The 14,461-nt window shown below is 38.6% G+C and overlaps 2 protein-coding genes across 2 annotated transcripts in view; both read left to right on the forward strand.

Moving 5' to 3' along the window:
• Bub1 (BUB1 mitotic checkpoint serine/threonine kinase) overlaps nt 1–10,286 on the forward strand; it is a 29,884-nt gene extending 19,598 nt beyond the window's left edge. Inside the window, exons 16-24 of the mRNA XM_055603557.1 lie at nt 1,973–2,060; nt 3,401–3,609; nt 5,352–5,495; nt 6,206–6,321; nt 6,612–6,773; nt 6,955–7,112; nt 7,298–7,466; nt 8,335–8,441; nt 10,033–10,286. Coding sequence (XP_055459532.1) covers nt 1,973–2,060; nt 3,401–3,609; nt 5,352–5,495; nt 6,206–6,321; nt 6,612–6,773; nt 6,955–7,112; nt 7,298–7,466; nt 8,335–8,441; nt 10,033–10,228 — 1,349 coding nt within the window. The 3' untranslated portion in view covers nt 10,229–10,286. The remainder of the gene's footprint in view (nt 1–1,972; nt 2,061–3,400; nt 3,610–5,351; nt 5,496–6,205; nt 6,322–6,611; nt 6,774–6,954; nt 7,113–7,297; nt 7,467–8,334; nt 8,442–10,032) is intronic.
• An 860-nt stretch (nt 10,287–11,146) lies between these two features.
• Mtln (mitoregulin) lies at nt 11,147–11,998 on the forward strand. Its single transcript, XM_055603564.1, has 2 exons — nt 11,147–11,434; nt 11,910–11,998. Exon 1 carries the CDS (start codon nt 11,190–11,192, stop codon nt 11,358–11,360), a length of 171 nt encoding a protein of 56 aa, XP_055459539.1. The 5' UTR covers nt 11,147–11,189; the 3' UTR covers nt 11,361–11,434; nt 11,910–11,998.
• The last annotated feature ends 2,463 nt before the right edge of the window (nt 11,999–14,461 follow it).

Raw genomic sequence — 14,461 nt, forward strand, 5'->3', positions numbered from 1 at the left:
AGTATTATAGTTTCTTCTTGAAAATTGTAAAGAGGAAGTTTGGAAATTGTAAAGAAGCTTAAAATTTACTTGTGTCTGTACATGGTTTTTTGTTGTTATTGCTATTGTTTCTTGGTTTTTGACATTCTTTCTGCATAGTCTGTATTTTTAAATTTTAATAAATAGGTAGAAAGTGAAAAAACCTAGATTTTCACTTAAAGACAGATCCAGTAGGAGTAAGTTGTATTGTGATAGCAAAGAAAGGGCTACTACAAAAAAGATTTAAATTGCTTAAATATTAGAAAAAAATGAGCTTATATTTCTTAGTATAATTGGTAATGAATAACCAGTTTTTGTCTGTGACAGATCTATGTTCAAATTTATTACTTTAGACATACGGACAAGTATGCCATATAGAGAAAAATCACATGTTAACATTTTTATCTGACTTCAAGAAAGGCATTAATGAAACTCCTTTTAGTCCTTATTTCAGCCTAATGCCTAATGTAACCTTTATATAAAAGATAAACATTTGTGGGCTGTCAAGATACCTCAGCAGTTAAGAACACTGGCTGTTCAGACATCTATGATTTTGTTCCTAATGCCCACATGGCAGTTCCCAGCAGTTTGTAATTCCAGTTCCAGGCAATATGATACTCTTTTCTGGCCTTTGCAGGGATTGTATCCTGGGATACACACACATAATATACAGTTAAAACACATTTACACATATAATAATTTTTTAAATGCGTAAAAGTTCTATCTAATGCCACTGCATTGCACACAGATACTAGACACTAGTTTCCAATCTAAAAGGTATAAACTGAGATTTAGGAACATGCTGCCATTTGGATAATTGTCAGTTTACAAAACTAGCTAACTTATATCACTGTCAGGACTTTTTAAAAAGAATAATTATTTACCAAAACAATAGCGAAGGTCAGTGAGGTCAGCAGGTAGAAGTGCTTGCTGCCAAGCCTGATGACCCACATGGTAAAATGAGAGAACTGACTCCTGCAGGTTGTCCCCTGACCTCCATACATATGCAGTGGCTTGCACTCACTCAAACATACCTACTAGTAAAAAATTTAAAATCAGTAATTAACTGCTGAAGAATTTGACTTCACTAGATGGGACATATTCCAATAGGATTATGAGCCAAAAGAAAAAGAAAACCTTAAAATTGGCTAAGGAGTAAGGATATTTTGTTAGAGTACTAATCCAATATGTTGGTTTTTTTTTTTCCTAAATCTTAGAAGTTAATTCAAACTTGGACTATTTTTATATGTTATCACAAGTTTGCCTCTCAAAAATGTTTTGAAGTTTTGTGAATTGAGAAACACTAATCCGTGAAGAAGAGTTCTTCAAAGTGTCAAAAAGAGTATTTGCCACTGTGTTTCTGTAAATAGAAGCTAATGTTCTAGTACTAGTATTAGTATTTATTTATAAGCAACCGACAGATAAAAGTTAATCCAGCATAGCACTTGGCTGTAGTATTACATAGTACTAAACCACTGGTAAAGTTTGATCTTTAATTCTACCTGTCTACTGTCCATAAAGATGAATTGTTTTGTTTTTAAGTTAGAAGGAATAGTGATTTAAGTGCAGCCAATATCTAAATCCATTCAATTAAATGCTGACTCACCAGTTTGTTAAAAAGGCACAAATCTCTATATAAATCCCTCTTGAAGGATTGCAGCCTTTTAATTTCCCTCTGTGTTCTTATATAAGATTCTTCTGAAACTAGGTATATCTTGTTTCCTTGTCAGTGACTTCCTGAAGTCTGGTCATCCTGCCTATAGTAGACCTGTTATTCTTTGAACTCTTAAGTAATTTTTTTGTCCTGTCAGAGCACTTTTTTACTATGGGACACTATTTTGAAATTGTAGTTAAAAGTCAATATGAAAAGAAATTCCAGCCTTTGTAACTATATCACATGGTGTTTATATTTACATGTATATGTAATACAGACTTTTATATATATATATTTCAGAAAATGTGGTAACCACACAGTATACACATAAAGCTTTGGATTCTTGTAAAGAAAACATGGTGGACCTCGCAAAAGACAGAAAGCTTGGGTATTGTATTTTTCATTCTCCATTATAGCTTTGGTCTTTAAGATTTGGTGTATACCTTGTCCCAACCTACTAAAGCTACTAAGATTGTATTCAATGATAGAAGGTACTGATTTTGAGTGTAAACACAGTGGTGAACCTAAGTACTTGGTATATCAGGGCAGTTAGAGAAGCAGCTGGGATAACAGATCCCTGAGCTAACAGTTTCTAAAAGTCATTTCAGGGTTCAAACTGTAAATCCTATAAGACCAAGACCTTGACGTGTCAGCCATTATAAAACTGAGAAAACATCTAATTTGTGCTTTACACACCCATTTAATTGAAAAAACAAAAAACAAAAAAAAAAAAACCAGTGACTTTTAAGAGAAGGTAGAATAGGTCCTGGTACAGAAGTAAAGTTCCATTGACTTTTGAATTAGGCTGTATATCTAACAGATAGAAAAAGTTGTTACCATCCTTTGAATGTTTGTTGTAACTTAGGTGCAGTGATTATGCTCTGTTTGCTGTATCCTCTTAACCCTTCCAGTGAGTTGAGAGAGACAGTTCTGTTAAACCCTTCTTGTAAATGAGGTAGTCAGGCCTTGAGGACAAATTTCTGATTTAAAGTCTCACAGCTTCTAATTTGTGGAATTACTGATAAAAAGCGTAGGAATTCCATGATGCCATACCCACCCACCCCCAACACACATACACACAAACAAGTGAGAGCTGAAGTAATGAGGTAGAACATCACCTTATTTGACCGGAACCAGGAATATGTGTGTTGACTCACAATTTTTCATTGGTCTCTAAGCCTGCAAATGACTGCAAAGTTACATGAGTATTAATCTAGATTTTACAAATTTAGCACATAGGTGAAATCACAAATACAAAATAACATGAATGAACATCCTTTTAACTCCTATGTGTGTCGGTGTGTGTGTGTAAGTCTCAGGTGAGAAAATTGTATCAGAATGTTAAATTGATATTTTCAGTTTGTAGTATTGTTATAAAAAGCCATTTTTAGAATGAAAAATACTTAGTCTTGATTACAGTAGTGCTATTAGATGTAGCTTTGGGGAGTAAACTCATTCCTTCCCACAATTCCTATTAAATACCAAATAGATCACCTTACCTGTTTACCTAGGGCATTAAATGGCTTTGATTTTATTTTTGTTCATGTTTATATCTTAGTAGCTGTGTGTTTTATTTATATATACTTGTTTAATGAACTTTATTTCATCACCTCAACCTGTAAGATAATTTTGAAACTCTTAGAATAAAAGGAAGCTATTTTATTTTGATGAAATCCAATAGGCTTCTAATCACATAAAGTTTTTGTTTTCTCTTTTTCACATGTGCAGTTTAATTCCAGAGAAACTTTCAACATCTTTACATTATCCTAGCCAGTCTGCCACCAGTGGTGTACTCACTCAGGAAGCAGTGTTCGGCCCTGAGGCTTATAAATGCACAGGCACTGACCGTGTGACCATGGAGGAACCACCAGATACCAGTGCTGGGATCCAAGTTGAATGGATGCAGACGAGTTCCCTCGGGAATGTCAGTGCTCCAAGTATGCACACATGTTCAGTCTTAGTTTTGCCATGAGAATAATAGAATGGAAAAGCTTTTCCATGAAAGAACTCAGAATGGGGACTTAATAGTTTATTTAGTTATTTACTTTATGTGTATTGATATTTTATATGCATGTATGCCTGTGTGAGGGTGACGGATCCCTTGGAACTGGAGTTAGAGATGGTTGTGAGCTGCCATGTGCGTGGTGGGAATTGAACCTGGATCCTGTGGAAGAGCAACTGGTGCTCTTAACCACTGAGCCATTTCTCCAGCCCCCAGAGTGGGGACTTAAATAGAAAATAAATTTAGACAAACCTGTAACTTATCACAAAAATAATTTACTACTAACATATTTGAAGTCAGTCAATCCATTTTAATCCTAAAGACACCAAGGTCACTACTATTAGAAAAAGGAATTGGGGGCCTGCAGAGATGGCATACTGGTTAAGAGAACTACTGACTGTTCTTTCAGAGGACCCAGGTTGGGTTTTTAACACCTACCTGGTAGCTCACAACCATCTAGAATTCCAGTCCCAGGGAATCTGAAACCCTCTTTGGTCACCAGGCATACACATAAAGCAAATAAATCTTAAAAAGCAAACAAGAAAAAAAAAACTTTTTAAAAAGAGTTCAAGGTTGAGTGTTAACTATGTGTCAAATATATAATCTAATATTACCTTCACCCCTGTATGTAACACAACAATCAGTCAAGACTGAATATTGAGAGGTCACGTCCTCTGTCTCTTATTATACAGAAAGTCTTGCATGGTGGTTGAGAAACACAGACTCTGGGCTGGAGATATGGCTCAGCCATTAAAGGCTAGGCTCACAACCATAAATAAAAGAGAAACACAGACTCTGGAGATAGACTAAATTCTAAGGCGAGGCTTTAATTTTCAGGTCCCTAAACAAGTTTATGGTGCTACTCTTTAAAGTGGAGGTCAGTTGGAGAGATGATTCAAGGGTTAAAAGCAGTGGCTGCTCTTTTAGAGGACCCAGGTTCAATCCCCAGCACCCACACAGTGTCTCACAACTGTCTATGGCCCCATTCCAGGGGATCTGCTGCCTTCACACATATATATGTGTAGGCAAAATAACCCACACACATAAAAAATTTAAATGTGTTAAGGTGAAAGTGATACTAGTACCTACATTTAGAGGCTTACTGTAAGAACAGTAGTAAACCATTAGTAAACCTCAGAACTGTGGTCTCCATATACTAAGTAGGTAGTAACCATGTTGGAGAGTAGCCTTTTCAAACCACCATTAACACAAAACTGGGAAGAAGACGTGTTCCCTTTAGGAATTGTTTCCCTTTTCTATACATAGTATTCCTATTCATGCAAATTGTATGTAGGTAATATATTTTTGTATATTAGTGAGGGAAACAATGAAAGAGTCTATGTCTGAGCACAATAGAAACAACTAATTTCCAAGTATATATATGTTCAAGGTATACAGCTATACTTTTTAAAAGCACAAATCCTGTAGCTCCAGATGAGTCAGGAATCACCTAGTTGATTCCCTTTGTCACAACTGGAAACTCACATAAATTTGTAGGCCTAAAGTGGCAGTAATGACAGGACTACCGATTTTACCTTCTTATTGAATCAATGTTCTATACGGATCAAATCTTGAAAGGTATTTAATGAATACCTGTACTTATTTATCCAAAATTTCTGTTAAAATATTTTAATAATGAATTTATGTGTTTTGTTTTGTTTTGTTTTCTTATATAAGACTTTACTATTGAGGACCCATGGGATACTGAATTGATTCTTAAACTTCTATCTGGGCTTTCTAAACCAGTGAGTTCCTATCCAAACACTTTTGAGTGGCAGTGTAAACTTCCAGCCATCAAGCCCAAGACAGAATTCCAGTTAGGTAAGAATTATAAGGTTAATAAAATTTTTAATTCTTTGTTTGTGAGAAACTGATAGTAACTCTGAGATTTTCCTTTCCACCTTCAAGAAAGAGTTAATATCTACAGTATTGAGAAACTTTGTCAAGCTGTGAGAGTAGAATTGTGATTGCTTTTGGGACTTTAAATTGGCAATAATATGTCAAAGTTTAAAATACATGTGCTCTGGACTAGAGAGATGGTGCACAGGTTAAGGGCACTTTCAGGAGACCTCAGTTTGGGTCCCAGCATCCATGTTGGACAGCTCACAATCCCCTAAATCAAAAACTTCTAAAATACAAAATTAACCTAACCATTCTAAACTATTACAAATATTAATAGTTATGCTTTGTCTTTTTTATTCTCCTGTAAAATATGTACATTTTCAAAAAAGTTTTACAGATTTCTACATGTTCTTCTTGATACCTCAACAATTGTATAGAGCAGGTACCACAGGTAATGGAAGAGCTGGGGGCCAAGGCCACGTGTCTAAGTATACTGAGCCATCAGAGCTGTGCTCACCCCTCTGTTAGAGTTTGTTAAGGAGGCTCTTTCATGGCAGGTTTTACTGTCTTGGAAAACTTCCCCAGATTATAAACCATTTTAATTTACTAAAGTAGTTCAGGCACCAGAATTTCTCCACCTTGATAGTCCTTATGGCTTTTGTCAGTTTGACATAATCTTATCTTCTAAGGTTCTTTGCTGGTCTATGTGAAGCACCTTCTTGGAGAAGGGGCCTTTGCCCAAGTCTATGAAGCTATTCATGGAGATGTGAAAGATACCAAAAGTAAACAGGAATGTATTTTGAAGGTAAATGATATGAGTAATTTATTGTATAATGTAGATGTGAATTTTAGAAGTTGTTAACCTCTCCTGACTCCCCTTTAAATACCACTATCAACAGTTAAAACAACTATCCTATGGAGACTCAGAATTGTCCTAGCACTAAGATTATCCTGCAGGCCCTGTACTCCTGGCCAGTGCCTAACTTGTCCTCACTTTTTGTCCACATCCTTTGCCTGGAGGAGTTGCTTTCTTACTGTTCTTTTCACAGAATATGGATGAGGATATGCATATCACCTGCCTGATTTGATTTTCAGGTTCAGAGACCTGCCAACTCCTGGGAATTCTACATTGGGACTCAGCTGATGGAAAGACTAAGGCCAGAAGTACATCACATGTTCATCAAGTTTTATTCTGCTCACTTATTTCAGAATGGCAGTATATTAGTAGGGGAGCTCTACAGCTATGGCACATTACTAGTAAGTGTATAATTTTCATGACATGAACATGAAACTATGTGCATTTCTGGTTTTTACTCACACTATTTTTCACATTTGGAACTTTTGTTTGGATAGAGAGTAGGCATAAAGCCCTTGACTTGAAATTTCATTTCTTTAATCTTTCACAGTCAACTTAACATACCATTTGCTTTATTTCTAGAATGCCATTAACCTCTATAAAAATACTCCTGAAAAAGTGATGCCTCAGGCTCTCGTCCTCACTTTCGCCATCAGAATGCTTTACATGGTTGAACAAATCCACAGCTGCGAAATCATTCATGGAGACATTAAGCCAGATAATTTCATTCTAGGTCACAGGTAAGTGTGACGCTTTAGTGGAGTTCTTCCTAACATTTCACTTTTTTTTTTCGTATACATACGTACGTACATACATACATACATACATAGACATATACACACGCATATATATGTGAATTGTTTTGTTTGGTATCCTTTTGTCATTTATACTCACAGATCCTGGTCCTTGTTTGTATTTAATGTAGATTTTTGGAACAGGATAATGAAGATTTAGCTACCGGCTTGGCACTGATTGACCTGGGTCAGAGTATAGATATGAAACTTTTCCCTAAAGGAACGGCATTTACAGGAAAGTGTGAAACGTCTGGTTTTCAGTGTCCTGAGATGCTCAGTAACAAGCCATGGAACTACCAGGTATGGAAGGAAAGCGAGAGGTTTGAAACCATTGTCTTATTATACTTACCAGAATTTCAAAATGAGTTTAGAGCTCCAGGTGGTTTGAACTGGTCTCTTGGGTCTTGAAGGAAAATTAGAATGTAAGGCAAAAGAGCATGAAGAAATTCTACTTCTGAAGAATCTTCCTTTCTTAGTACAGATTCTATCAACAGCAGAAAAGCAAATACATTCTATGGGAAGGTTCCAGAATTTTCAACAAAGTAGAATATTAGCTGGCAAGAAAAATAATAATACTAATTAGAATAACTATGTTTTGAGCCTGCGATAAAATGGAAACAAACATTGCCAAGTTTCCAGATAAAAGCTGACTTCTAGAACCCCATAATAAAGAGAGTACACGTGAGGGTCTTGCTTCTCGACAGTTACTACCAGTAAGACTTCAGGTAGATGAATGCTGATCTGGGCATGAAGTGTAGATAGTTTGCTATCTACAGATTTGGACCATTTTAGAATGTTCTTTTCTATTATGAACACATCACAAAGAGGCATTGGTGTGCAGTTATGATCACCAGAGTCCCAGTGGATAGGATTCGAAGAACTGCCAAGTTGAGAGATATTGTATTTGCAGCAAGTGATATAACAGCAGACTTGAGGAGGACATTTATTTAAGATAGAGCTTCCCAAAGGGTTTGTCAGAGGCAAATGTTTTGTGTTTTGTGTTCATAGAAGCCTCACTGAGAGCTTGGACAGGCATTGAGTGAACCAAATCATTGTCTTACACAATTCTGTAAACCTTGTGATTGCTTAGTTTCTAAGTTAGAGACATATTTTAATGCATTCACAGGTATGTTACTGTTTATGATGCATCTATCTGTTTTCTTTATAGGTTGATTACTATGGAGTTGCTGCATCAATATACTGTATGCTGTTTGGCACTTACATGAAAGTAAAAAATGAAGGAGGAGTCTGGAAACCTGAAGGTCTTTTTAGAAGGTAGGTTATTGACATTGATGCTACAGTGAAAAAAACAATAACAGTAAAATGATAGATTTTATTTAGCCAGAAAATGAGCCTGCGCAGTATAGTGACAGCGCAATTCTGACATTAGGCACTGATATCTAGCATTCAGTGTGCCTCATCAAACCATTGAGAGCTCCTGGCATGTGGTTAGCATTCTGTTCTTGATTATTTTTCTTCATTGTAAGTGAAGTCAATATTGGTGAGCCTTGTGGTGTGGGGTTTTTTGTTTGTTTGTTTTCTTGTTTATGTAAATGAGAATTCTGATGATCCTGGTTTCTCAGATCTTATAAGCAAAGGAAATAATATGGGTAAAGCTGTTTTGTAAATTAGAAGAATGTGGTAACTTCTATTACAAGACAGGATTTTAACCTCCAGTCCTATGTGACTTTAGTTTTAGAAAATACTTGAAGGTTAACGATTGGTCTGGAGGGGATCATGTCAGCATTGTTCCTAGAGTAACACTGTAAATATACCACTGGTGAAGTTGAATTGAGGCTGCTTATTTATGTGTGCATGTTTCTATATATCATACTAACTTCTGAGATATAAAAACGAAATTATTCGTGTGTTTAGCCTAATGGAATCTTACATGTTTATTCCTTCTTAGAAAAATTTAAACTTAGATTTCCTTCATTCTTCCCACCCACTTCCAAAACAGCAAAGAGCTTGCACAAAATTGATAACCATCATGTACAGTAGGTACAGAACCCAAAAGAAAACTTACAACAGAGGTTTTTATTCTGTATAGAACCATCAAATTCAGCAAGTACTTTATTCACTTTGTTGTTTCTCTTCTTTATTAGCAAAGGACCAGAGGGTTCAGAAGGCTTCCATCTATTGCCAGTAACAGAAAAGCCCAAAGCTTCCTTCTCAGTTTCCATCCAGAGTGATATTTTAGTATATTCTGCTTTCTCTCCAGGGCCTTTTCCTCATGTTTTGGAGTTTTGGGTTTTGTTTTTGGTTGTTGTTTATTTGTTTGTTTGTTTGTTCCCAATTAACTTTGATCACTTTTAGGTGGCCAGGACCCTTAAGTGTGAGCTCTATTCTGAATAGTGCAGCCTGTCTATCTGTCCAGTCTTGCCACACATGTATGCAGTTGGGCTTATCAGAACCAAATAACAATATTATCAGAGTCTAGCAGTGTGTTATATAAAGGGAGCCAAAGGAAGATAGATTTTCTTTAAGTGATAATTTTTCTACTGAAGAACTGTTGCTAAAAGGCTATTTTAAATTATGTTTTTAAAAGAAGGTAAATTTAGATATTTGGTTGGATTTTTAATTTCTCCTGTTTGTAATGGTTTGGGGGTAGGAGGGATATGTTCGAGACAGGGTTTCTCCGTGTAATAATCCTGCCTGTCCTGGACATGGCTTTGTAGACCAGGCTGGCCTTAAAGAGATCTGCCTGCGTCTACCTCCAGTTGTGATGGAGTCTTGATTTGTTGAGATACAGATAGATGAGAGTTGTTCCTTCAACGCGTCCACACCTCTGGAAGGTAGATGCAGGAACAGGTTGCTATGTATTTGAAGGTTTTATTTTATTCATTGTGATATTTTGTCTCTCCAGGCTTCCTCATTTGGATATGTGGGAGGAATTCTTTCACATCATGTTGAATATACCGGATTGTCAGCATCTTCCATCTTTGGATTTGTTGAGGCAAAAGCTGAAGAAATTACTTGAACATCAGTATTCCAACAAAATTAGGACCCTGCGTAATAGGCTAATTGTGCTGCTTTCAGAATATAAGCGTTTGAGAAAATAAAATATGAATATGGACCTTCTACAAAAAATACTTTGTAAATTTAAACTCTCATCTTAAATCCTGCTTTTTTATACTTATTATTTATGTATGTAAAAAATAAAGCCTATAAGATACACTCATGTGGCTTAGTTGTTATATTTTAACAAAATAAAATAAGGAGACCTATGTGAAGCAGGCTGATCCATTGTTCTTGCTGTACAAGTCTTCATGAGAATGATTCAAATTTAAATGTTTTTTAAAAATCACTTTTCTAAGCACTGACCTATTTAAGTCCAAAGTAGGCCATAAAGACTTCAAATTTATGTAAGTGTCGTGGCATTTTCAGGCAAAATTTGTTTTGATTTCCCCCCCATCTTTCTGACCTACTTTGCACTCTCTTTCATTCCCTCCCATATAGCTTACTTTCTGCTTTCATGTCTCATCTGTCCTTGCTCCTTCCTACATCCTCAACATCGTTTTTCCTTAAGGTCTTTTTAATTTCATAGCCTACACTCATTGTTGACCCACTTATATGCATATGAACAGTGTAAATTAGGTCTGCATAAGAAAGAAAATGTTTATCTTTCTGATTTCATCTACTTTCATACAAACTTCAAGATGTACATCTGAATAGAATTCCATTGTGTTTGGTACCACATCCTCCTTACCCATCCATCAGTTGCTAGACATCTAGACTGCTTCCATTTCCTTGCTATTGTGAATAGAGGAGCAATAGATGTTCAGGTTTCTTTTTTTTTTTTTTTTTTTTTTTTTTTTTTTCTGTGTTGCCTTGGCTGTCCTGGACTCATGTTGTAGACCAGACTGTCCTGGAATTCACCCCTGCTAGTCAATTTCTACTGACCTACGAGTCACAGGACGCGGCGTCCTTTCCTCGCGCATGCTCAGAGCGGGCCCCAAGGGAGTGCTTCGGTATTTGACCCTCGCGCGGTTCCGTAGCTCACGTCGAAGCCGGGTGTTTGCAATGGCGGACGTGTCTGAAAGGACTCTGCAGGTGTCCGTGCTAGTGGCTTTCGCCTCTGGAGTGGTCCTGGGCTGGCAGGCGAATCGGCTGCGGAGGCGTTACCTGGATTGGAGGAAGCGGAGGCTGCAGGACAAGCTGGCGACGACTCAGAAGAAGCTGGACCTGGCCTGAGCGCGCGCCGCGGCCCGGGCACGCAGGGTTCTCACAAGCCCAGATGTCGATGAGCAGCGCGCGACCACTAGCCCGTAAGTCCCGGGTCGCCTTTGCAAGGCGTGCAGGCACGTGGCTTGCTCCTAGACCTCAGAAAGAAAACAGTGTTGTCCTAATAACTGACTCTCCAGTGTTCACACCTTAGTTTTCTGAGGGAATTTAATGGGAATGTTTTACCACCTGCGATGCAGTTAACTTGGAAATGGAAAACACTGGACAGAAAAACAAGAAGGAACTGTGAAATATTTCAGGTCTCAGCCCCCAAATTCATTTTTATAGGTCCATGGTAATGCCGTGGCTTTGACATTTTGCAAATATAAGTTGGAAGTCTCTCGTAGATAAAGTAGAAGTAGTTTTTTATGTGGATGGCAGGAGCCTTGCGTGTCATCATAGCTATTCATCAGCGCTTTGGTTTTCTTCTCTCTCTATAGTTCATGGTTTAACATCACAGTACAGTTATTTGAAGTTAAAGATTGTGTGTTGCTGATTTTTCTTTCTGTTTTTCAACAGCTTGTCGAAGATGGATATGAAGCACTGGAAGAAAATAATTTCTTGGCACTTTATGAATCTATTTTTAAAATAAAAAAAATGTAAACATCTTTGAATCCTTTCCCTCCTCACAAAGGGAAGGATTATTTTGCTACAGTAAGATCTGGATTCTGAAAACAGAGACTTTCTCGTGCATTCGTTCACATCCTTGGTACAGCCTGGATACTTGATCAAGGGACCAGTGTGGGTCATTTTTCTAGACATATTCAGAAAAGCTAGGAGCTGTGTCAAATGACTAATGTAAACATTATAAATGTAAGTTATTTGCACTTTGAAGAATGAAAGTTTACTACAAATGCAGAGTATATATATAGTGTAATGGAATATACATGAGAAAGAGAAACCTTTGAGTAGTGATAAATTCCAGTAATATCAAGTGACCAAGTTCCTGGTTGGGTGTTTCTAAGATGCATTTCTGACACATTGTTCTCATTAAGAAAATCAGTTTTGTGTCTCAGCTCCATTTAATACAAGAAAATTAAGTTCATTCTTCAAAAAAACCTTACTGCCCCTTTTCCTGGGATTACTTAGCCTTATGTCCTTCTGTTCTTATATGAATCCAACAAGGGCTAAAATTCTGGTTCTTAGGGCTCCAACCTGTCTAGGCTTTAGTTGGCTGTCTTTAGTCAACATCCCTGTCTGAGACTTAGTTGAGGATCTTTGACACAGGGTCGGGTTGGGTTCTTATTTGCCTGTGGGTGGTGGTGGGGTGGTGAGCAATTGTTCGGGGACCAGAGGTCAGCTTCAGGTGCCTTCCTAGACTGCTCTCCACGTCTTTTTCCTCATGCATGTCTAGTGTGTGTATCTTATGTATGTTCACATGTGTATGAGTGCACATGTGATTACATATGTAGCTGTAGACTCAAGGTTTGTCATAGGGACTGGCACTTCTGCTATGGGTTCTGGGAATCCAAACTAGTCACATTGCAGCAGGCCCTTTAACCATGGCCCCATCTCCCCAGCCCTCCTTTTTCAGACAGGGTCCCTCACTGAAGCTGGGAATGTATATTTGGCTGGGATGGCTCGCCTCTGAGCTTCAGAGATACGCCTATTTCCAAACCCCAAACCCTTATCCTCAGCACTAGTATTACAGACCGCCCTGTCCCATCGTAAGTATGTACGTGGATATTTGGTGTTTGAAGCCAGATCTTCATGCATGTGCAGCAGGCATTTTCCTAGTTAAGCCATCTTCAGCCCCAGGGTAGTGGAAGAGTTTTAGTGATCATCATTAGTTGGGGTAGGTTTCTTGAGGTACATTTTGTCTTAAACAGAAAATGCAGGTTAAACTGAGTTGTGACTGGACCGGGCTCTGCCGCTGGGCTTGTGAACGACCCGGTGTGGGCACTGTTTTTTGTTTGTTTTTTTTTTTAATTTTATGCGTATGAATGTTTTGCCTGCATGCATCTGTGTGCCATATGCATGCCTGGTTCCTGCACAGGCCAGAGAATGGTGTGGGATCCCCTGGAACTGGAGTTATAAGGCAGTTAGGAGCTGCCATGTAGATGCTGGAAACCGGACCTGGGTCCTCTGCAAGAGCAGTTGATAGTCTTAACCACTGAGCCATGTCATCAGCCCTTTGTTCTCATTGCTTACGTAGAGCATCCAGACACGCTGTCCTTTATGTGTCACCTCTGGACGTCCCTCTCATGTTGGTGCCCTATGCCATGCTAATCTTGTTCTCTACTACCTGTTCGTGCCCCAAGCCTTGTAGTGCAGCAGCCCCCCCCCCATGACATCACGTACGCCCCATTTCTTTTCCTTCTACTTTCCTATACTTTTAAGTAGTTCCCGCATCCTCCACACTGGAAAACAGTCTTCAGTGGAGGTGGTACTTCTCAGTCAAATTGGAATCAGTAAGTTGTGAACCAGAAGCCATAACAGCAGTCAGATACCTTGGGAATAACATGCCGGCTTGTCAACTGGTGAGCTTGGACCATCACCATTCTTAACTCCAAGGTGGCTGTAGTGGAGTTTGGGAACTGGATTTAGAGGGTTGAGGCACAGAGGAGATACCACCACCCTCCTGAGAGTAACAAAATTTGGGGCTCTTGAGACATATCTGTTTGCCCCAGGCTTGCCGCGCAAGGCAGAATCGCATAAAAATTTTGGACAAACCCTTTAGCAATACCCAAATGGCAAGAATTTAAAACCGTCTCTGTGCGGTGGCACAGGCCTTTAATCCCAGCACTAGAGAGGCAGAGGCCGGTGGATCTCTGTGGGTGCAGGGCTACACAGTAAGGCAAGGAATTACTAAAACCACCTTCAGGGTGAACGTATACAAGCGCCACAGGGAAAAGCTCTCGTGGCTAAGGAGTCTTCCCATGCTTAAACTATTTTTGAAGATGAGTTTCGAAGAACCGGGTTCGGAAAGCCGCGTAGAACAGAGCACCGCACGGCACGAGTCCGGGACTCCCGGGGACGTCCACAAACAACCCCTGGGAATCCAGAAGGGAAAAGGCTTGTTTTGCAGCGCCGAAACCCCTGGCGCTAGGTGGCGGCGCCCGCTGATAGCG

Source organism: Psammomys obesus, unplaced genomic scaffold (assembly GCF_907164565.1).
Source record: "Psammomys obesus unplaced genomic scaffold, mPsaObe1.curated_primary_1811, whole genome shotgun sequence".
Lineage (NCBI taxonomy): Eukaryota > Metazoa > Chordata > Mammalia > Rodentia > Muridae > Psammomys > Psammomys obesus.